Raw genomic sequence first — 25692 nt, forward strand, 5'->3', positions numbered from 1 at the left:
AATAAACATTTATTAAGTGCCTACTATATGCCAGCCACTGTTAAGTAATGGGGATATTAAAAAAAGGACAAAATACAGTCGTTACTCTTAAGAAGCTCATAACTTAATGACAGAGAATACGCAAATATATATATGCAAAGCAAGTTACATACAAGATAAATAGGAAATAATTAAAAGAGGGAAAACACTAGAATTAAAGAGTTAGAAAAGGCTAGCCGTATAAGACTGGATTTTAGTTGGGACTTGAAGGAAGACAGGGAAGTCTATAGGTGGGGCTGAGGAGGAAGAGCATCCTAGGCATGAGGGACAGCCAGCGAAAACACCTAGAGCTGAGAGATGGAGTGTCTTGTCCATAGAACAGCCAGAAGACCAGTGTCAGTGGATCAAAAAGTATATTGTGGAGAGTAAGATGTTAAGAAGATTAAAAGGGAGAAGAGGGCTAAGCTTTGAATGCCAAACAAAGCATTTTGTATTTGTATTTGCAGGTGACAGGGAGCCACTGGAGTTCATTGAGATCTCAGATCAACAGATCTGAGAATCATTGGTATAGACATGACAATTAAATCCATGGGGTGCTTAATAAATGCTAGTTTACTGACTGAATTCAGAGGTCATCTAGTCCAATCCTCTTATTTAAAAAAAAAGAAAAATGAGGTCCAGGTTTAGTAACTTGATCCAGATCACCCAAGTAGTAAGTGTAAGATGAAAGATTTGTACACCATTACCCTGATTTCACAGGCAGCACTTTCTCTACTATAACACACTTAAAAGAAAGGTCTTTTTTACCAATTGAGGAATAAGTGAACAAGTTGTGGTACATCACTGTGGAATACTATTGTGCTATAAGAAATAATGAGAGGGGTGGTTTCAGGAAAAGTATGGCAAGACCTGTATGAACTGATACAAAGTGAAGTAAGAAGAACTGGGAGATTATTGTGTGCAGTAACAAAAGTGTTGTAATGATTTATATTATATTTATAGTAAGGTAGATTTCAGAGAAAAACTTTCTATTAGTATAGCTGCTCCAAAGCTTAGCATAGTGCTTGGAATAGAGTAAACAACAATGCTTTTTTGACTGAGTGACTTTGTTTGGCACTTATCTTTGAATCTTTCCCTAGCAGAAAAGTTTGTTAGTCAGAAAAACTGTGGGTTTTTTTTTAAGAGGATGGGGAAGAAGGAGGTAAGAGTAGTAAGCATAACTGGGGAAACAACATAAACAATGTTATATTATTTATATAACAACAAACAATGACTAATGTAAAGAATCATAATGATCAAGCTTCATGGCAGAGAAGAGATAAGAAAACTGTCTTCCTTTTACTGGAAATGTGGAAGATTACAGTTGTAGAACACTGCAGGGAGCGGCTAGATGGAGCAGATAGCAGATAGAGCATTGGCCCTGAAGTCAGGAAGACCTGAGTTCAAATCCAGCCTCAGACCAAACACTTAACACTTACTAGCTGTGTGACCCTGGGCAAGTTACTTAATCCCAATTGCCTAAAAAAAAAATTAAAATTAAAAAAATGCTGCATATATTGACAAATGCAGCAATGTGTTGGTTGGCTTTTAAAAAAAATAAAATATTTGATATAATGGAAGATTCCTTGAGTAGGGGAATAGATAGTGATATTTAGAGATTAATGTGATATAAAATCAAAAGGCATCAATAAAACTGAGTGGTTGGGAGTAACGCTTCTTGATTTCATTCATGCACTGTTGGTGTGCCTTATACTTATGTTGGGAGAAAAATAAGAAGATTAATTCAAGAGAAAATTATTTTGTGGCCACCGCTAGTCACGGAAAACACTTTTTACACTTTTTATTAAAGACTCAACCTACTGTTTCTTCACTAGAGCCACTATGCCATATTTCTCGGATGTTAGAAAATACCCTGTACAGAAGGTTCTCACATTACATCAGTGGTATCTTCTGCAGACTGCTACATAAAGCCATTTTTACCTACTGTGAATTTGCCCATGGATATGGGGAACGAAAGGAAAGAGGGAGGAAAAGGCTGCTGGATTATACAGGGAGTGGTTCTCATACAGTTCAAGGATTTGTGGAAGCCAGGGACAGAGAAGTAAGAACAGAAGGAACTTGTGGGGGCTGCCTGGCCAGAATCAAGAGGAAGAACACATGGGGGCAGATATATGGGGCCAGACACAGACAAGACAAGCAACACATGGGGACTGGGGATGCACACGCCCAAGCCTAGAAGACAAACATGGGACACACAGGTGGGTGGCTGGAGTGCGGCAAAGGTCTCCTCTCTCACACTGGAGGCATCAGTGGTAGTGTTCTCTCTGTACAACTGTTCTGCTTTCATTTGGAGAGTTTTTTTTTAAGTTTGGTTTTGGTTTTTTTTTTTGAGAGATAACTGGGGGAGAGTGGAGAATAACAAACTGAGGGGAAGGAGCAGAGAGAGAGAGAGAATGTGTGCACAGTCCTATACAGTAAAGTTAACACAGGTGTTTTTTTGTAATGTGTATTTCTTTCAGAATTCTTTATATAAAAGTCAAATTTGCATAATGTGAACTTGTATAAAGAGAGAACTGTTTGTATACCCAAACAGAAATTATATTAAAAGTAGAAATTCATCAGCAGAGAACACACACACACACACACACACCCCAATTACAAAATACTTCAAAATTCATTTCTTATTCAAAATGTAATTTTTAAAAAAGAACTAATCATGGAATCTTGTGATTTGCATACCTCTGGATGTGGAAAAGAAAGGTAACAGTGTAGTAAAGTAGTGTCAAACTGAAATAGAAACAATCCCTGCAAGCCAAACAGAAAAAAAATAACATCTATGTTGTATTGTATTTTCATATAAAAAAGAAAAAACCATTTTCGAATTATGTTTTAATTTGGTCCTGTACTCAGGAGTGCAGGCAGCAAGGCTGACACCTCTAGAGCACTGGATAGAAAGCAGGGCTTTAGAGTCAGAAAGATCTGGGTCACCTGACAACAATCTAAGATGAAAAGTTCTAAAAATGGTTGCTGATCTGCATGAGCTGAGAGAGCCTCCTCACTAGAACCTCCCTACACCAAAGAAAGTACAAATTGGGACCTCTCCCCCTTCCCAAATCAATGGAGAGAGTAAGAAATAATCTCTTTTTTTTCTAATGCCAAGCAAAATGCAGATCATTCTCTCTCAAAACTGTGGGTAGAAAATACTGAAAAAACCACAGAAGTAGAGGAAGAGGAAGAAGAAACACAGAAATTAGAATAAAAAAAAAGAACTTGAATGCTATTCTTATCAAACATTTTAGTTCCATTCTCTCTCTTCTTAGTGTCTCTCATTGTCTCTGTCTCCCCACACATCTCAAAAGAGACAGAAGGAGAAAATATGCAGCTACCTTTTAGAAAGCAAACCAGTACAAGGTATTCCATGAAATAATCACACAAATTAGTTTCAAAAGAAACATACTGAAAGAATAATTATTTACCAGGGTTTGTCTTCTCAAGCTGGTACCATCGATAAAATGCCCTTTTCTTCTGTTCACTCAAGTCTGACCCCTGCTGCAACAGCCAATGGGAAATCCGGCTCTGACTGATACCTATATAGGGAAACAAATAACCTTTTTTTTGGATGCTGTAATTACAAAAATTAAGTTGTTACAATTTTTGTTGGTTTTGGGTGAGGGAAGAATAGGTGTTCAGGTTTAAAACAAGATGTTGTTATACACAGAGTTCAGAGGAAAAGAGGGTTTAAACCTAGGTGAGATCTTGGAAATCAGTTCAATCACCTAATTTTACAGTGAGGCTCAGAGAGGAAAAGTAATTTGCTTAAATTTATAGAAACAGTAAGAAAGAGACTCAGGATCCAGGTCTTTTGACTCTAAATCCAGCTCTCTTTCTACTAAATCTCATTAGGAAAAAAATCATTCTAGCTAAGTCTCTCCAGTCCTCTTGATATTTGGGCCCTTTTTACAGGTAGACTATTAATTCCTAGAATAATGACTTCCTTACCACTTCTGCACTAAAATCATATACAGTTCAAAAGAAGACACAGAATTAGTTAGTGACGGTTAGATAATGGTTTCTAGGATCAAATCTGACTCACTACTTATTATATATGTAACCCTTGGTTAAATCACTTCAGCTCTGTGGGCATATTTACTAGCCTAGAAATAAGGAGGCTAGATGCTATGATCATTTGTGTTCTTCTGAATTCTAAATCCAATAATGCTCATTTCAAGAAATAAGTATCAAACCAGGTACACGAGTTTTTTGAAAGGCTAAGACAGGGATAGAAATAGGGGCTGGACCTGTGATTTCACTGATAAAGGAAACTTTCTCTTTTTCTTTTTTTAGGCAATTGGGGTTAAGTGACTTGCCCAGGGTCACACAGCTAGTAAGTGTCAAGTGTTTGGTCTAAGGCCGAATTTGAACTCAGGTCCTCCTGACTTCAGGGCTGGTGCTCTATCTACTGCACCACCTAGTTGCCCCTAAAGGAAACTTTCATATGAAGAAACTCTCTATACTGATGCAGGCTGGCACTTTTTCTGCAGCTTACTGTCTTAGAGATGTCAAAAGCATTGAGAGATCACAAGACTTGCCCACGGTCAAAGAGCCAGTAAGTCAAAGGAAAGATTTGCACCAGGTCTATCAAACTGTGAAGCCAGCTCTCTAATCACTATGCCATGCAGCCTCTCCTACATTTTAAGATATGGTTCATATTACACAATTTAACCTCTAAAGCTACCCCATGCCAAAAACATCCTTATTTCCATTAAAATCATCCTCGATCTTCCAGTCATCTAGGTTCAAAACCTCAAAATCACCCTACACTTTTCCCTTCTTCCTCTGCTCCTATATGAAAACAATTAATGAAATCATACGAATTCTACCTCCAAAACATCTCCCTTATGCAATCTCTTCTTTGTACTCATGTAACCACAATATGGTATCTTGTTTTGACTACAATAGCTTCCTAATATTTCCCTCCTTTCAGTCCAATTCACTCTTCAAACAGCTGCCAAAATAATCTTCCTAAAGTACAAGTCTAACTATATCACTCTTTTGCTCAAAAATCTTCAGACAGAAATCTTACTTATCCTTTAAGGGGAAAATGTGAACTCACCCTGGCATTTAAAGCTCTTAATCTGGTTCTTACTAGCAGTGTGGAAATAAACAGTGGGTTTTAGAACTAAAGCACCTGTGTTCAAGTCCTTGCTACAGCATTGATTACTTGTGTAAACTTAAGAAATCACTTAAACCCTCTAACTTCAGTTTCCTCATCTGTAAAATGAAGGGGTTAGACAGGATGATCTGAGTTCCCTCTTAGCTATACAATCTATAAAATGAGCTATTTCAATGTATTTCACATATTATTCCCTTCATATACTAAATGCTCCAGCCAAGAGGGCCCACTTGCTATTCCGTCTTCTACTAATGTATTCCCTCCAAACTCCCAACTCTTAGAATTCAAGATTTAGTTAATATATGACTATCATATATTAGCTACATATCATATCATATGACTAAAACCTTTGCTGATTCCTCTCATCATTAATAGACTTTCCCTCTTCAAATTATTTTCTGTTTCATGTATTTGTTTACAAGTTGCAGTGGACAGGAGAATGTAATATTGTCGTCATGCCCCCCCCCCCCACCTTATATCTACAGTGCCTGGAAGAGAACAAAAGATTTAATAAATATATGCTGAATTGATATTACTTCTTTGCTTTTATTTTTCTCCTCTTATTATAGACATATATTATTAGAGCCTGACCCAGAGAATGGAGGGAAACAAGTTAAAAAAAATCAAGAAAGTTTACTAAGTATTATCTATTGTGGTAAAATAGGGATAAAGATGAAAGTCACAGAAGATACATTAGAGTTCTAATTAGTCATCTGTATTTGTTACAATTATAAATATGAAAATAATAGCAGTGTTTATGCCACATCTGATCCTTGGCAATGGCTTCAATCAGAGCCTTGAGTCATTGTTTTGTTGACTCTCTAGACTTAATCTGTTAATACAGATTTAACTTGAAAGAGTATATGCATACATTACCCCCACCAAAGTCTGGTTGTTAAATGTTTACCAGCCCACTTTTGTAAGTGTAAGAAATGAGAAAAAAGAAAAAAGAAAGGAGTAAGAAATAAGAAAGATCAATATTTTATTTACAAAATATATAGAAAGATTTAGGTCTACAAATCAGGAACATTTTCTTTGAGAGTTAAGAGGCAAGTAAAACTTCAAAGACAAAAATTGATAATATTTTAACAGGCAGCCCCCCCCCCAAAAAAAACCCTACTCCTTTAGCCACCTTTTTTAAATTAGTGGTTGGGGTTTTTTTTTTGTATCATTAGACCACCAGCACAAAGATAAAAATCAATACCAAATTAGAAAAAAGCATAAAAATGAGATGTGACCCAGAAGTAAGGCGACTATAATCTACCTGAAAAAACTGTTGGGATGTAAATGGGACAACAGAAGAGATATCAATACAGATCATAATTTCCTAAGAAAGTTTAATTGACATTAATCAATTGCTACACCAAGGAGACCGGAAGAGCCTAGGAACCAACCACCTCAACCAAGAAATGCGATCTCCGTGACAAGGAGGAGGAAAAGGCTGTATTAATAACTACCAACAGATAAGCCTAATCATCTTCAAAAAAGTCTTATTTTTATACTACAGTATAAAAACTTCATTTCTCTTTAATTAATCAGCCCTCCCTATAAACCTCATTCTTCCTCTTCTGAAAAGAGAAAAACAAATCAAAACAAAGCAAAGCAACAAATCAGTCACAGCATTGGATATTTTTACAATAACACAATTAGTTGAAAGATATATAGAGTACAAGGTCCTGCTATGCATCGTGTTCGTTAACTATTAAAAAACTTCACATTTGATTTGGCAAAGCAAAATGACTCCTTACAGACTCTCTTCTCACACAGTAAAGTGTCTCTCATGAATATCAAAATTATATGACTTTTTTAAAAAGGTAAGAGATAACTTTTCTTGAAAAATCTCTAATGTTATTATCAAGTAAGGTATAAACAAAAAGATGTGTTCACCAAAGGAGTTTTCCAACATCATGAAGGACATCAAGGGAAGACACTAAATGAGAGAGATTTCCCAAATCCAATAAAAGATTCTGTTTGTGGAAGACATTCTTCTGACTGCAAATACTCATTTGTGGAACATCCTAAATGAGAGCCATCATCACTGGAAAGAGTTCTGCTTAACTGGCCGCAAAGGAAAAACACACTGGTGAGTTCTGTGTATAGCTATGTATATGTATATGTGTAAGACATACATATAAACAATGAAGTAGGTGCAGGAATAAACAGAACGAGACCATAATGGATTGCATTTTCTTTCTTTTTCATTAAATGTTTTTCAATAAAAAGATCTGCATTCTCTCTTGCCCCGCAACTACCTGTCCCACACTGAGAAAGAAATATAAACAAAACTGTCATTACAAACGTGTATACTCAAATAAAACAAATTCTGCCACTGGCCATGTCCTAAAATAAAATATTTCAATTTGTACTCTGGGTTCATCATCTTTGTCAAAAGGGAGACAGCATATTTCCATCATAAGTTTTCTAGAATCATGGTTGACCACAGCACTGTTTAGAGTTCTAAAGTCTTTCAAAGTTGTCAGCCTTCACAGTTTTTGGATAAATTGTTCTGGTTCTGCTAACTAAACTCTGTATCAGTTCATTCAAGTCTTAGGTTTCTCTGAAATCATCCCCTTTATGATTTCCCACAGCACAAAAGTATTCCATAACCTTTATATACCATAACTAGTACAGCCATTTCCCAAATGATGGCCACCTTCTCAGTTTCCAATTCTTTGTTACCATAAAAACAGCTGTTACAAATATTTTAATATGCATGCATCGTTTTCTTCTTTGTTTAGTCTTTTTGGTGTACAGATCTAACATTGAGATAATTGGGTCGGAAGGGATTACAGTTTAATAACTTTCTTCCAGTTCACAGTTTTACCAAACTTAATACCTATCTGTTTTTCGATAGACTCTCTAGCACCTGTCATTTTCCCTTTTTGTCAGTTTTGCCAATCTGATGAGTACGAAGTAGAACCTCAAAGTTATTTTAACTCGCATGTCTTTATCAATGAGTGATTTATATCACTTTTTCATATATCTACTGATAGCTTAGATTTCTTCCTCTGAAAACTGCCCAGACACATCCATTAACCATTTAGGTATGGCTTTTATTCTTATCTCAGAAATGAGATCTCTGTTAGAGAAAATTGCTGTAAATATAATTTCCCAATTTTCTACTTTGCTTCTAATTTCAGCTGCATTGGTTTTGTTTATGCCAAACCTTTCAGCCTTTAGCTATAATTCAGGCAGGCAATTTCTTCCTTACTCCTCTAATTTGTTTATGTTGTCTACCTTTATGTCAAAGTCATGTACCTACTTGGAGTTTATCATAGAACACAGAGTCCGGTATTGCTTTAGATCTAGGTTCTGCCAGACTGCTTCACAGTTTTCCCAACAGTTCTTTTTTTTTTTTATTGAATACTTAGCTCTTAGCTCAATAGTTAGGATACTGGAGTTTATAAAATAATTATTTACCTTACTCATTTGCTACTACATATTATGCAACCAATCTGTTTCACTGATCAAACTATTTATTAAACAGTACCAAACATGATAATTAATGCTATGAGTTTGAGATCTGGTACTCCTAGGCCCCCTTCCTTTTAATTTTTTATACATTATTTCCCTTGAGACGCTACATCTTTTGTTATTCCAGATGAATTTTGCTGTTATTTTTTCTAGTTCTATAAATTGTCTGGTAGTCTAGAATGGCAGTGAATAAGTGAACTAATTTAGGCAGCATAGCAACTTTTATTATATTGGTTTGGCCAAGCTATAAACAATATTTCTTCAATTATTTAGATCTATCTTTATCTGTGCAAAGATCATTTTGTAGATATATTCACATAATTCTTGAAGGTATCTTGCCAAAGTGACTCCGGAGTTATTTTATACTTTTTGGGCCACTAAGTAGTGCAGTGTATAGAGTGCTGGGCCTGGAGTTAAGAATACTCATCTTCCTAAGCCTAGGCAAGTCACTTAACCCTACTGGCCTCAGTTTCCTCATCTGCAAAATGAACTAGAGAAGGAAATAGCAAACCACTCCAGTATCTTCGCTAAGAAAACCCCAAATGGGATCACAAAAAGCCTGAGATGACTGAAATGAATAAACAGAAATGGTTATTTTACATGGAATACATCTTCCCATCTCTTCCCACTAGATTTCGCTGGTAATATACAGAAATGATGTTAATTTATGTGGATTTATTTTATATTCTGTAACTTTGCTAAAACTGTTAATTATTTCATTTGCTTCCTATTTGTGCTGATGCTTAGTCCTTCAATTACTTATCACTACACCTAGTATTTCAAATATTATATTGAATACCAATAGCAGTAATGGACATCCTTGCTTTACCCTTGATCTTACTGGAAAGGTCTCCAATTTGTCCCCATTACTGATACTGGCAGCTCTTAGTTTTTCATAGGTTCAAAAAGTGGGTGATACCACCCTCTGGGAAGCACTGGAATGATCCAAGGTGGGTGGTAGTAGCCTCTGGTGCAATTGGAGAGGTGTTGAATAAAAATAAAGGGACGATGGAGGCATAAGGAAAGATGAGAATTTTTAAAAGTCGTAGTGATTAAGTCATAGTGATTACATTATTTTCCAAATAAACACACAAAATGCAAGTTGTAACTGATCAGTGGTCAAGTCCACCAACAGGTCTTAACACACAAGGGTTGGTAGGTGAGCCTGTGGCATACTGTAGGGAAGTCCAGCATGCATCAGCAGGAATATCTGTGTGAATGATTTGTTTACAATACAATACTATACGGTTACATGATGTAACACTGTGTCATCAAAATTTCAATGCAAGAAAAACCCCACAAATTTACAATAAATTATTAAATTTAAGATGTGTGATTAAAAAAAAACATTAAAGGGTTAAAGAAAGTAGATTTCCAGGGAGGCACTGAGTAATTTTTTTTTTTTGAAAAAGGGGTGGTAGGCCAAATAAGTTTAGGAACCTCTAAAAGACACTAATCATAAAATATTAACATATTTATCCCTTTGCTTTCTAGATTTTTTTTTAACAGAAGAGGTTATTATATCTTATTTAAAAGTTTTTTTCTACATCTCTTAATATTTCTGTTGTTATTACTAATATGGACAATTATATTTACACTTTTCCTAATATTGAAACAAACCTACACTACTGGTTTAAAACTCACCTGGTAACAGTGCATGATGTTTGTGATATGATGCTGTAGTCTCACTGCTAAAATTCTATCTCAAAATTTAGCACTGATACTCACACTAATCTATATATAAACATTTGCTGAATTCTCTTACAGAGAAAGCCAAGAGTTCCACAAAAACATCTACTTCTGCTTCACTGACTACATTAAAGACTTTGACTATGTGGATCACAACAAAATGTGGCAAGCCCTCAAAGACACAGTAGTATCAGATCATCTTACTTGTCTACTGAAGAACCTGTACGTGTGTCAAGAAGCAATAGTTAGAAGCAAACATGGAACAACTGATTGGTTTAAGATTGGAAAAGCAGTACAACAAGTAAAACAAAGACTGTATGTTGTCACCTTATTTAACTTATATACAGAATGCATCTTGTGAAATGTCAGGCTGGATGAATTAGAAGCCAGAATTAAGGTTGCTAGGAGAAATACCAATAATCTAGGTATATAGGAGATATAACTCTGATGGCAGAAAGTGAAGAATTAAGAAGCCTCTTGATGAAGGTGAAAGAGGAATGTGTAAAAGCTAGCTTGAAGCTTAACAGGGAAAAAAAAAGATAAATCTTGGCAACTGATCCTATCACTTCCTGGCAACTAGAAGGAGAAGAAACGGAAACAGTGTCAGATTTTATATTTTGGGGCTCAAAGATCACTGTAGACAGTGACTATGTCCATGAAATTAAAAGATGCTTGCTCCTTGGAAGGAAAGATATGTCATATCTGGACAGCATACTAAAAAGCACAGACATGACCTCGTTGACAAATGTCTGTATACTCAACTATGGTTTTTCTAATCGTAGTGTATGGCTGTGAGAGTTGGACTATAAAGAAAGCTGACTGCCAAAGAATCAGTGCTTTCAAATTGTGGTGCTGGAGACTTTTGAGAGTCCCTTGGACAGCAAGGAGATCAAATCAGTCAATATTTAAAGAAATTAATTCATACTGCTCACTGGAAGGTCATATATCAAAGCTGAAGCTTAAATTCTTTGGCTACATAATGAGAAGAGTGGACTCACTGGAAATGACCCTGATGCTGGAAAAGATTGGAGGTAAAAGGAAAAGGGGATGGCAGAGGATGAGACGGATAGATACTGCCATGGAAACAACAAACATGAACTTCAAGAGATCGTGGAGGATGTAAGAGCCATTCCCCAATTGATAAATGATCAAAAGATATGATCGGTTTTCAAATAAAGTAATCAAAGCTATCTATAGCCAAATGAAAAAATACTCTAACTCACTGGAGAAATGCAAATTAAAACAATTCTGAGGTACTACCTCATACCTATTGGTAAATGACAAATGTTGGAGGGAATGTGGGAAAAATGAGACTTTAACTCGCTGTTGGTGGAGCTGTAAACTGATTCAACCATTCTACAGAGCAGTTTGGAACTATACCCAAAGGGCTATAAAACTCTTTGACCTAGCAATAGCACTTCTCGGTCTGTATCCCAAAAGATATAAAATACAAATAGGAAAAGAACCTATATATACAAAAATATTTATAGCAGCTCTTTTCTGGGGGTAAAGAATTATAAGTTGAGGGGATACCTATCAACTGAGGAATGTCTGAATAAGTTGTGGTATGCGATTATGATGGAATACTATTGTACCATAAGAAACAAAGAGCAGGGTTCTCTCGGAGAAACCTGGACTTACAAGGGCTGACGCAAAGTGAAATGTACTGTGTACGAAGTAATAGCAATATTGTATGATGATCAGCTGTGAATGACTTCTCAGCAATATAACGATCCAGGACAACTCCGAAGGACTTAAGATGAAGAATGCTATCCATCCCCAGAGAAAGAACTGATGGTGTCTAAATACTGATGGAAGCATACTTTTTTAAAAACTTTCTTTATTTTTCTTGAGTTTTTTCCTTGTCTATATTTTCTTTCACAAGATGACTATTATGAATATGTTTTTGCATAACTACACATGTATGACTTAGACTGAATTGCTTGCCTTCTCAATGAGGGTGGAGAGGGAGAAGGGAGAGCATCTGGAGCTCAAAGTTTTAAAAACAAATGCTAAAAATTGTTTTTAAAATTAATTTAAATTTAAAATTAATTGAAAAAAATAAAATACTGAACAAAAGCTTAAAATTTAAAAAAACAGAGAGAGATAGTGGAGAATGGAAGACCTGGGGTGCTATGATCCACAGGGGTTCAAGAAGAGTCTGATACAACTGGATGACTGAACAATAAATTTAAATATTAGTCTTTCCCTTTTTTTTTGACCCTTCCTGGTTTAGGTATCAAAATCACATTTGAAAAGATCTCTTCTTTTTCTTACTTCAAAAATAGTTTACATAGTATTGAAATTAGTTGTTCTTTAAATGTTTGACAGAATTTGTAAATTCATCTGGCACAGAAATATTTTTCTTTGGGAACTCATTTATAGCTGGCTCAATTTTTATTCTGAAACTAAATTATTTATGTCCTCCCTTTTTCCTGTGAATATGAGTATTTTATATTTTTATAAATATTAATCCATTTCATTTAGATTGTTATGTTTTATCAACATATAATTGTTTCTAATAATTCATTTCTTCTTTTTTGTGAATTCATCTTTATCATTTGTGATAATGGCAATATGATTTTCTTTTTGAAAAATCACACTAGCTAATCATTTATCTGTTTCAGTGGTTTTTCACAAAATACAAATCTTCATTTTATTAGATTTTTTTTGCTTTCAATTTTATTTCTTATTTTATTTTCAGGATTTCTATTTTAGTGTTTAATTTGTTATTTCACAGGTCTTTTTTTTTTAAGCTGCATGACCAATTAATTGATATAGCTCTTTCTTTTACTGATGAAAGTGTTCAAAGGTATAAAATCTCTCAAATTTTGGTATGTTTTTTCATTGTTGTCAGGGATTATTTTTAATGGAATTATTGTTTCTATAGTTTAGTCTCTGACTTAATTCTAATTGCTTCTTCAGTAGCCTTTTGCAGAATTTTTACTGCACTATGGTCAGAAAAACAGGTGTTTAATATTTCTGCTTTTCTGATTTGTAAGGGTTTTTTCTGCCCCAATACAAGATCAATTTTTGTGAAAGTGCTTGGGCACATATGTATTTTCTTCTCTATTTCCATTCAATAATCTCCAGGGGTTTGTCAGATCCATCTTTTCTAAAATTGTGTTCAGGTACATAACTTCTTTCTTATTTATTTTTGGTTGAATTTATTTGCATCTGAAAGGGGTAAACAGTAAAACCACTATAGCTTTACTGTCTATTTCTCCCCTATAAGTCATTTAATTTTTCCTTAAGTATTTAGATGCAATGCTATCTGGTGCACACCTTTGATATTGATATTAATTCATTATAGTTTCCCTCTAATTTAATTCTTTTAATTATGTTTCCTATTGTTATTACTTTGTCTGAAATCATAACTGCTACCCCTGCTTTTATTTTTCCTACTTTAGCTAAGGCATAATAGTTTTAGCTCCAGGCTCTTATTTTAACTGTGTGGATTTTTATGTTTGAGGTGTGTTTCCAGTAAATAACATGTTGTTAGATTCTGCTTTCTAATCCATTTGGCTATCTTGTTGTGTGGGTGAGTTCATCACATTTTGACATTTGCAGTAATTATTGTTAACTAGCAGTCTACCTCCATCCTCTTTTCTTATACTTTTCCTTCTTTTTGATTCTTGTCCCGTTTATAAAGAGGATAGTGAAAGAAAAAAAATCTAGTACTAGCTATCCAGTTTTGGCATAATCTATTTCTTTTCTCCTACCTCTCTTTCACTTTCCTTCACCTAGCACCTAATCCTAGTTTTTATCTTTTGATCCCCCTCCTCAACTCCTGCCCTCATTCTAGGAGATTTCAACATACATACTGACTTTCCCTCAAATACCCTAAACCACTCAGTTCCTCAAACTACTCATCTCCCATCAGTTATTCTTCCACCCAACCTCAGCCACACACAAAGATGGTCACATCCTTGATCTTGCCACCATCCACAAACGAACCACTTCTATGTTCAAGAATTTTGAAACCCTCTTATCAAACCATAGTCTATTGGCTTTTCAATTATCCCCCTGCCTCCCTTACAAAACCCTACTCTTTGTTTGCACTATGACCTCCAATCCCTTCACCCCTCAATTCTCTCCTAGGCCATCTCCCATGTACTAGCCACTTTATCCCCTTCTCCCCATCATGACTCCTTGTTGAACCAATTCAACTCTACACTGTCTTCCTCTCTTGGTTCCCTAGCCTCCTTTCACATCACCAATTATACCCAGCCAACCCTCAGCCTTAGATCACTCCCATCATTCTTTACCTTCATTCCTACACATATGCTGCTGAAATAAAGTGAATTAAGTCAGGCAATTGTTCTTACTTGGGTTCACTACAAATTATTGTACATAACCTCAACTGAGCATTCACTGCTACTAGGCAATCATTCTACTATCTCTCCTTTATCAACTCCCTATCCCAATTTCCGTAGCAACTCTTCCAAATCTTTTCATCCCTCCTCAAACTTCCCATGTCTTCCCCTCTCCCCACTGTCTTAGCCAAGAACCTGGCCTCATATTTGACAAAAAATAATTGAAGTCATTCACCATGAACTCCTTTCCCTTCTTCATTTCCTGTCAACAGATGCTTTTTCCTCTTTTGCCACTGCTGGACAATGGTTACTGTGGCCAAAGAATTCATAACCAGTGGCCAGCTTTTTGGTGATAAATCTCTTCATATTTATCATGCTTGGCTGTAGATACAGCTTGTCAATCATAATCAAAGACTATTTAGTTTGCTACAATCTGTCAAAGCTACTATTCAACTAGTATGATCTCTGGGAACTCATGGTTGCCTCCATGTCATAAGATATCAAGGCACAAGTAAAAGAAATATGCACAGTAGTATTAAAATTATAATTAAGGAAATGGAAATGCTTGGAGTAGGGATGAAAAACATTGTGGAAAGGTATATTTTGAGAGGGAGTAGAGTTTTCTACAATGTTTAATCAAGAAACATAGAAAGCTCAAGTTCTTCACTAGTGTCCATAGATAGTTTAAAATAAAAATGAGGGAATGTCCCTAGTGCATCCTTTACTCTTCCGTTGAAGATTTATGGAAAGACACTGATATGTTGAACAGACACTGACAAGATTAGAAAGCATGAAGAGATCGAACTGCACCAGAAGAGGTAATACCCCTATCTATGACATTATGAATCCTAAGTAATCCTATACTCAATTATGAATAAAATGTCCCTGTTTTTTAAAGCAACAAGTATTTGGGAATAAGAACTGGACATGAGATTTCTCAAGTGTAAGGAGCTCCCAGTGAGATAATTCTTATGACAGCACAAAGGTAAGCACCTTCTCTGCAACTTATAGTCCTAGAAAGCTGCCTAGGGTATTAAGAGGTGAAATGACTTACCTAGGGGATTCACTCCCAGTATGTCAGCAGTGTTCTTGGTTACAAGGTCTGTTCACTAACCTCTATGGCACACTGCCTCTCTTTTTTAACCTATCCTAAATTCTTATCTTAGAATTAAATTCTCATAATTACAGATATGGTCAAAAGTCCATACAAGTTGTCTGAGCTGCCAACAAAGGGAATTTCAAATTAGGAAATCATTTATGTGACTACTATCAGACAAAGCATTATATTTTAGTAAGTTTTTATTGATGCCTTTTGTTTTTTTACAATATTTAATCAATAAACATTTATTAAGCACCTACTATATGTCAGGCACTATGTTAATTGCTGGGGGAAACACAAAGAGGTAAACAACAGTTCTTGCCATCAAGTAGGTTACAATCTAAAGTGGGAGACAACATGCAAACCAATACATACAACGTAGGAACGAAACAACTGACAGAGAGAAAGCACTGGAATTAACAGGGGTTGGGGAAAGCTTCCTGCATAAGGTTAGATTTTAGATGGGACCTAAAGGAAGTGAGAGATGTTAGGAGTCAGAGCAGAGAAGGGAATGCATTCCAGTCGTGGGGGACAGGCAGAGAAAATTTGTGGATCCAAGAAACAGAAGTCTTCTTTGTGAAACAGCCAGGAATCTAATGTCACTGGACTGAAGAGTATGTGTCGGGAGGTAAGGTTAAAGAAGACTGAAAAAGTAGAAAAGGGCTAGGTTACAAAGAACTTTGGATGTCACACAGAGTATTTTATATTTGATCCTGGAGGCAATAAGGAGTCACTGGAGGTTCCACACTGAACTTGCTAACTATTTTCTAGATTGAATTCAGCTTGGTCTGAAATCACGACTACAAATTCTGATTTTCTAGAGTCAGCCAAAAAATAATTTTTCCTCAACTTAGCACTTTAAAAGGCTAGAAAATTAACTGAAATTGATAGAGATAAATGTAAAGTCTTACACTATTTACTATCCTTACAAAGACTCTGTACATACCACATTTAAAAAAGATATTGATTTTTGTGAGAAAAGTGCTTTAAAAACCTTATGATACTATTAAAATGAGAATTGCTTTTGTAGCTAATTTAATTGTCACTTAAATATTTGCCTAGCAATTTTTTTTATCATCCTAGAACCCATCTAGCTAAGTTGAGAGTAGTTTACCATTGGAACAATAGCATGAGGGTTCTGTCCAAGTAATTAAGTAGTACTAAAAGTATACACGTTTGCCTGGTAAAAGTACCAGAGGTAAACGATGGAAAATGGTTTATAAATATAATGAATAATCTAAACAAGGGAAAAAAAATGAATTTAAGGGGCATGAGATAGTTGAAAACAATAAAAAAAACCCCTGAATTTAAAAAAAAAAAAGGATACTAATAAGCTGAAGAATATCAGGAGAAGGCCAAGCAGGACCACCATACAAGACCAGTTGAAAGAACTATGACTATTTACTAAAGAGAAGTGAAGGTTCAGAGGGGAAATGATCATTGTCTTCAAGCATATGGTAGGCAGTCATATGGAAGAAAGATTATACTTTTCCTGTTAGCCCTTGAAAGCAAAATCAGGAACAATGGGTGGAAGTTGCAAAAAGGCAAATTTAGGCTTGAAGTCAAGAAAATTTCCTAACAATAAGAGCTATCCCAAAAAGAAACAGGCTGTCACTGGAGGTAGTTTCCTCCTTGATCAAGAGCTTTCAGTATAAGCTAGAAAATCTTCTTGCTTGAGTATATTATGGAGGAGATTCTTTTTTAGGTTGGGATTGAGATGAGGTATCTTCCAACTCAAAAGTTCTATGGAACAGTCACATTTCTCTCTCTTTCTTCCTCTGTAACTACTGCATCTTCCCCCATGCCCATGTTCTACAGCCTAAACATTGGTCTTTGGTTGTTTGGTCCAACCTTAATGAAAGCATCAAGGTTCTATAATTACAGATTTAGAAGCAGAAGAGACCCCATCAGTGCCCTCTGCCCCTGGGGTCCATCCCTTTGACAGGAGGGTGGAGAGCTCCTCTCAGAATCTCCATTTAAGGAGGATGCCCAGGCCAGTCATCTCTTCATTTCCTACCTGGCTAAACTCTTCAGGACTTCATCATGCTCTGACACTGTGTACCTTCCTCTTCCTCTTCCCTCCCAAACTTTTTTCAGTTTCTTTTTGTGTGCTGTCTTCCCTGTTAGATTATAAGTTTCTTTTTTTTTTCCCTTGCTTTTTGGTGAGGCACTTGGGGTTAAGTGACTTGCCCAGGGTCACACAGCTAGTAAGTGTCATGTGGCTAAGACTGGATTTGAACTTAGGTCCTCTTGACTTCAGGACCAGTGCTCTATCCATTCCCCACCTAGCTGCCCCCTAGATTATGAGTTTCTTGAGGGAAGGAAATATCTTACTTAACACAGTGCTTAGCACATAGAAGACACCTAAAAATATTTATTGACTGACTCATCTGGGTCCGTTTTTTTGTTCTTCAGTGAAGGAAGGTTGACTTTGATGACAGAACAGGGAGGGCACGCCTTGTCTTCAACCAAGTACAGCCTTGACATCCAGCTTCTTCTCTGTTCTAATTCTATATATTAAAGCAGGGGCAGCTGCCAGCCAGCAAAACTCACAGAATAATCATCTGGAAAACAGACGAGGCCCAGTCACCTGAGGCCCATTTAGTTACAGATCTAAAGGGGTCTCAAAAGAAAGTCAGAGCTCTTTCTGTCTCTATTTCTTTCTACCCTCCCCATTCCCGCTTCTATAAACTTCCTGCTGTCTCAGGTCCAGTGATATGATAGAAGACAGTTCTAAAAATAATGTCCCAAATCATATCCACGTCATGCCACTTGCACTCTGATATTCTCTTCTCCCCCAAATGGAAACTCAAAGTCCTACCCTCAGTACCCTGGGCTCTGACTGATGATCTTTAACCTTATTTTATCCAATCTTAGGCTCACCACACATGATCTGGAGATATCCAGAAGTGGTGTGCTGAGCCTAGGATTGGGTAAAATAAAAAGATCATTCATTCAATAATGCTAAGAGAAAGAAACTAAAGGTAAAAACACCTCAAAGATGGGGTAAAAATTAGCCCTTAGTAGTGACATGATAGTTTACTTAGAGAATGAACAAAGGATTATGCTTAATTTTTCTGGGTAAGTTATTCTTTTTTGTAAGCATCTTTTTTTTTTTGCCTCTTGGAATATCGTATTCCATGTTCTCTACTTCTTTACAGTGGTAGCTTGGTACTTAAACTCTTTTTTACAGCTTGTAGTATTTTTTTCTTTAACCTAGGTACTCTGGATTTTGGCTATGACATTCAGGGCAAATTTTCATTTGGAGGTTTCTTTTAGGAGATGATCAGTGAATTCTTTATATTTTCCTTTTGTCTTCTTGTTTCAATAGATCTGGTCAATTTTCTTTCAAGATCTCTTGAAAGATTTCTTTAAAATATGATATCCAGGTACTTTCTTTTTGGTCATGGCTTTCAGGTGGTACAATGATTCTTAAATTATATCTTCTCATTTGTTTTCCAGGTTAGGTGTTTTTTAGTGAGAGATATCTAATATTTCCTTCTATTTTTTTTTCCAGTTTTTTGACTTTTCTTATCATAATCCTACATGGGGAAAAAAATAACCTTTAAGGAAAGATAAACTTCCAAACATTCCTTATGAAAAGACCAGGGCTAAGTAAAAATGTTGAAATATAAACAAAGGAGTCAAGATAAATGCAAAGAGATAAATATAAACAAGCAATCAAAGGGACTATACAGGAATGAAATGTTTATATTTGAATGGGGGAGGAGATACATGATCCTCTGTCTAGCAATAATAAAGCTGATGATAATGATAATAATGATAGCTTGCATTTAGATAGCAATTTGATGTTTACAAAGCACTGCACATATTATCTCATTTGATCCTCACAACTACCTTGTGAAGTAGGTGCTATTATTAGAGCCATTTTACAGATGCGGAAGCTGAGACATAAAGAGATTAACTGACTTGTTGCAAATCACATAGCAAGATAGGGTCTGAAGCAGAATTCATACCAGTCTACTCATTTCTGGTCCTGCATTCTATCTATTGTGTCACTGGAAGGAACTATACAAAGATGAAGTATATATATGTTAACAGGAAGAGTTAATAAAATGTCTACCTGTCATTCAGGATCATGAAGGGAGTTAAATTAGAGGGCCTGGGAGTGGTTTTGATGATCCTAACAAAAAAAGGGGGGGGAGGGGAGAAAGGGATACTCTAAGGAAGAAAGGGGAAGAAATCATCATCTCATATAATTGGGACACAAGTATGAGTCTATACAGATGAGGAAGGAGTAACTAGAGAGAGTGTCATTTGAACCTCACTGTTATCTGAATTGGTCAAAGGAGGGAAGAACACAGACACAGACACACACAGACACAGACACAGACACACAGACACACACACACACACACACACACACACACAGAGTTAGATGTATAAATAAATTCAATTCAACAGGGAAAGAGGAAGGTATAAAAAAAAGGAAGACAAAATAGGATGTGATCCTTTGAATCTGGGCAGTAATAACTTGGACGTTTACAGATACTACAAGTCCTACCTCTCTACTGTAGGTTTAAAAGATCAAGTATAAAAATAAGAAGAAAAAAGTAGAGTAAAACATATGAAATGACAAAAGGCATACAATTAATATCTACTCTAAACCTAAAAGGTGGAATTGAATTTGAACACTGCTCAAAACGTCTCAGCAAGGATACTAGTTAAAATAATTGCAAAATACATGAGAATGAGAATGGTGATGCAATTATGTTAGATACACAATAATATTTAAAACTTAGAAAAGAATAAAATTTTAGGCAGAGAGAAGAGAGGATTGAGAGCCACAAGGAAACTTATATATTTTAGCCTAATCCCTTCATTTTAGAGATAAGAAAAGGAGGTCCAGAAAAGCAGTCATTTATCCAAGGTCTGCAGTTAACAACAATTAAGACTAAAGTCTCAGTCTAGCATTCTTCCCATGACACCATGGTAATTTAAGAAAATAGTTAAAGTGAATTATAATTTTTAAGAAATCAATTATTAGAAACTTCACATTTTAAAAAATGTTAACTGTTCTGCAAGAAACTGAAATAAAAACAGTTTTACACGTTGGCTGACAAGACATTAAATGAATGGTTATTTGGTTTCTTCATTTGAAAAGAAAGGTTACAGCTTAAAGTTATGTGATGTCTATACAGTTACCCTATTGACTTTTTCAGAGAACTGAAAAATATTTCACTTCTAAGAAATATTAATTTACTTTCATAAAGTTTCCTCTCAAGAGGGATTTGTAACATTGATATTTACTATTTAGGAGGGGATAAGTATTTAATAACAGCCTATTCAACCTAATTCCAAAAACTGTTAATAGTAATTTGGAATTCTGTTGACCTACTGCAGAGGTAAAAATCTACCCCTGGAGGAACAGCTGTGACTAGGTGAAAAAAGCTTCAAATAACAAGCAAAGAAATTCAGTAGGAACTATTATTATCTCCTGTTTACACTGTCATTTTTCGTATCAGTAGGAGATTATTTATACAGACCCCACCCATGAATTTCTTGTTTATCTTATTATAGAAACCCTGAATGTCTATAAAAAGAAGCCACTGTGTTTGTTCCTGGAGCTGGTATGCGTTATTAGAATTTTGCACCTTAATTACATTTTTAAAAAAATTTCTGCTACTTAGAATTTTCTTTTGCATTGCACCACTAACTGGGTTTCAGTTTTATCTACACAGCTAACTTTATTTTATTGCTTCATATATTAATACTGGTCATTATTGATTTTAAAGTAAGTCACAGCAGAGGAAATATCTCTGACCACTATCCCTAAGGTTCCAATCATAAGAGTCATAAGGTTTAGAGATAGAAGAATCTGCATAATAGATGAAGAAACCGAGGATCTGAGAGATTTAATGACTGAAGGATGGCCAGTTAAGTTGTAAATGGCAAAGACTGGAAACACACCTATTGAAGAACCCAGAGCTGCTATCTCCAAATCCAAGGCTTTTTCAACTACACTATTCTGACTCCTTTGTTGGCATATTTTTACAAGTAGATAGATGCTCCTGTTAAAGACGACTGCAAGATATGATGTCTATTTGTTTAGAGAGGGTAAAATTTACATATCCACACTGACCAAACATAACTAAAAATAGAAATACAGTTGGTAGCCTCTTCTTTGCTATCTGTGACTGTGTGTTTGGAATTAACTACTTTCAGCTATAAAATAGTTTTTATAAGACATCGAAAACCAGATAAAACTAAAATATATTAATATGATAAAGCTGCTTCAGAATACAGTGACAAAATCAAACTGGTGACATCAGGAGGAAGATGATGGCAAAAACACTAACACTAATCTATTAAGACAAGAGAAATAGATGGATTCAGTTGTTAGGATAGAAATAATAATAATGGCTAACATTTATGTAGTGCATTGAAGATTGCAAAGCATTTTACATATATCATCTCTGTCACAACACAACAATCTGGAGACTGAGGCAATATTACAGCTTTTATTTCATACCCCTAGCTCTATACAGATTAAAACAGACAAAACAAAAAGCCCTACACGTCCTTGAGCGGAAGAACTCTATCTCATTCATTTCTGTGCTTCGCACAGGCATGAAAGACAGCATACTGTATACTCAGTAGGTAATGCATAAATGTTCACTGAACTAAGAGATAAATTTCAATATACAGATGGCAGAATTTTCTATACTAGTTGATGAAAAAAACTGGGAAAATAATGGTACTTCTTCAAACAAAGCAATACTTTTCTCCTCAATCACTATACCGCTGACCTCTCAAACTCTCCACATCCATTTTTGGCTGTTCCTTTTGCTGACTTTGTAGGATTCTCTTTCTCTTCCTGTTCCCATCCACTTCAAGGATGAAGTATTTCTTGAATCTTTTGTTCCCTCCTTTTCATCCCCACTACTCTAGCTCATTACCTCCTAGTCTTTTTGCTTTAGTCTACTGTTCACATTATTAGCCACATAATCTTAATGTGCTGTTTCCTTCAAGTCACTCCTCTGTTAAAACAAACAAAACAAAACATAAGGAGGCCCCTACTATCTACATAGGAAAAGTGATTTCAAAACATTCAAATCACTCAAATACCAGTAGTTACTCTTAGTATAACAGAAATACCTAAATTCAGCATTCAAGAACATACAAACTATCTCATGCTAACCTACATTCCAATCTTATTTTAAATCTTAACTATTTTCCTTTTGATACTCTACTTTCTGACCAAACTGGACTACTCACCATTCACTATTCTCATACTGTCTTCTACTCCTTAAAATAATAATATGATTTTACCTGAAATGTTAGAAATCACTAGTCCAACCCTCTCATTTTACAGTTGAGTTCACTGAAGCACAGAAAAGTGATGCAACTTGCTTAAGATGTACAGGCAATAAGTACTAAGGCTGGGATTTGAAATCCAGTCCCTTTTCTTTTTAAGCCATTCCTCCCTGACCTAGGTGCTGATTGTATGACTGCCTCTTCATGTCCCTTTGTTTTCAGAGTCCAGTATGGGGATCATCTCTACCAACAAGTCTTTCCAGATCCCTCAATGGTTGGAAATTATCTTCCCTTTCTTCAGTTTTTCATGGTCATTTGTATGGACTGCTCTTTCATATACCAATTAGTGTAATTAATAGAAATAATGAATTTCTATATATGTCTTCACTCATTAACTGGAAAGATCCTTAAGATCAAAGACTATTTCTAAGTTGATCCTGGAATACTCAGTTGCCAAAGCAAAATTTCTAGCTCCTAAGAAAGAGTTTATGGGTCCATCTCCACATTTCTTAATACGGATTATAAAATCTACACCAGTCATAAGGTTATGAAACCATGGTTTTGAAACAGTGTCATAACACTGTGAAGGGAAAAAATTGGCATAACTTGGTAACAATCTATTCATGATGTGAAAAAGGACAATTCAAAGATAGTTCCAATAGATCTAGTCTGAGAGACTAGAGTGATCATGGATAGCAATGTGATCTTTGCAAAAAGAAGCTGGCTTTTTATTTTTTTGAGGGGGTGAGAATATTAAGTTCTGTTTGGAGCAAGGGGAGTTTGAGATAACAGCCTGAGTTTAATGCCCAGGACTGAAGTACAAGGGAGAGCTCAATCTCTGTTTTGACCTATTTTCCTATCCCTTAAATGGGTCATAAACTGTCCAGGAACAGAATTTTAGTTCCAATCAGTAGACATGAAGAAGAAACTAGAAAAGAACTGAAAAAAAAGGGAGGGTTAATGACATGAAGAGAAACTGAAAGCAAAAGGAAAACAAATGTTTTAGGAGAATAGGAGAAACAACAGTATCAAAGGCCACGTTTAAAGAACTAGCTGTCCATCACTGGGTAGGTAGTTAGGACAACTTAGGTTCCAGTCCAACTTCTGACACATTCTGGCTACTTGGCCCTTGGCAAATCACTTAGTTTTTTTTCTTTTCTTTTTTTTTTGGGGGGGGGTGAGGCAATCGGGGTTAAGTGACTTGCCCAGGGTCACACAGCTAGTAAGGTCAAGTGTCTGAGTCTGGATTTGAACTCAGGTCCTCCTGACTGCAAGGCCGCCTAGCTGCCCCAAATCACTTAGTTTCTTAAGCATCCCCAAGCAACTCTCCAAGACTACAAATTACAGAACAATTGTAAATACCAGTGATCTCACAGCTCAAGCCCCCCTAAATATACCAGGTGTCCCCAAAAGCTATATGTATGCATTTATGTGTTACAACATCATTTGTAGTAATATCGATTGGATCAATTCCAAAAACTACTATGTTACAAATCCAAGGGACTTTAAGCATCTCTCTCTGAAGGGACAGTGTTTCAATACTGAAAGAAGGGAGAGGTATTTGGAAGAAAGGCTTGACGTTTACATAATTTAATACTAGACCTAGTGGTATACCAAAGAACAACGCAGTTTTGAAATGCTTTTTCAGACTAAGTGAATCTTACAATATTATAGTGAGATTTAAAGCTATAATATGATCTTTTTTTTTGACTAATAACCTGGAAGATGCTCCAGAATGCCTCCAATTTTAGGGCTACAATCCAAGTTACAAAGAGCAAAATCTCATCAGCCATCTACTATACACATCAGTAAGTTTCATGTGAACCCTACATACTGTGCAGAGGTCATTAGATATTTTACTTCATTCCTAAAGATAAAGGCAGAAAAATCCTCTGGAATGTTTGATTGAAAATAACTAGGGGGCAGCTAGGTGGTGCAGTGCATAGAGCACTGGCCCTCAAGTCAGGAGAACCTGAGTTCAAATCCAGCCTCAGATCAAACACTTGACACTTACAAGCTGTGTGACCGTGGGAAAGTCACTTAACCCCAATTGCCTTAAAAAAAAAAAGAAGGAAAATGACAGCACAGGCTAAGGAAAAAGAGGCACTCTAATAATTAATAGAAATAATAGAGATATGAAGTTCAAGATTGGCAAAATCCAGATAGTTTAATGATTCAGAGTAGTGGGTACATTAAGTAAAGCACAATCTTTAATTTCAGTTAACTTAGACTCAAATACATGAATATTAGTACTCACATACATATTGCTGAATAGGGAACATGGCACGCTAAAAGGTCCAATTAGTTTGATGCCCATCTGTTATAGTCTTGCAGGTAATTGGAAGGCTTTATGGCTCATTTTAATCCTCTTAGAATAGTTAGTGTATTTCAAGGATAAGAGCTCTATAAAGTAATCAAAATTCAGAAGGGCACAAAGTATACAGAAAAAAAAATAAAGAATGGAAAAAAAAACCACCCACAGAAAGGCAAGATGGCATCCAAATGTTTAAGAACTTAAACCAAAATAAAGGGCTGGTATGATGAGGAATATCTGTAATCCTCAACTGCTAAAGAGGAGCATGGGAATTCTGGACCTTAGTAGGACTAACAATGCACTAAATCTAACACCAATATGAAGAACATCCAGGCACAGGGTCCACCAAACTACCTAATGAGTGGGTGGA

At 35.8% G+C, this 25692-nt stretch overlaps 1 protein-coding gene across 7 annotated transcripts in view; it reads right to left on the reverse strand.

Moving 5' to 3' along the window:
- Positions 1-25692, reverse strand: part of HMBOX1 (homeobox containing 1) — a 218412-nt gene that overhangs the window by 92642 nt on the left and 100078 nt on the right. For all 7 annotated transcript variants that reach the window (XM_020988851.2, XM_020988824.2, XM_078149658.1 and 4 more), the window contains one exon: positions 3456-3566. In XM_020988851.2, coding sequence (XP_020844510.1) covers positions 3456-3566 — 111 coding nt within the window. The remainder of the gene's footprint in view (positions 1-3455; positions 3567-25692) is intronic.

This window comes from Phascolarctos cinereus, unplaced genomic scaffold, assembly GCF_003287225.1.
Source record: "Phascolarctos cinereus isolate Bilbo 61053 unplaced genomic scaffold, phaCin_HiC Scaffold_2;HRSCAF=192, whole genome shotgun sequence".
Classification (NCBI taxonomy): domain Eukaryota; kingdom Metazoa; phylum Chordata; class Mammalia; order Diprotodontia; family Phascolarctidae; genus Phascolarctos; species Phascolarctos cinereus.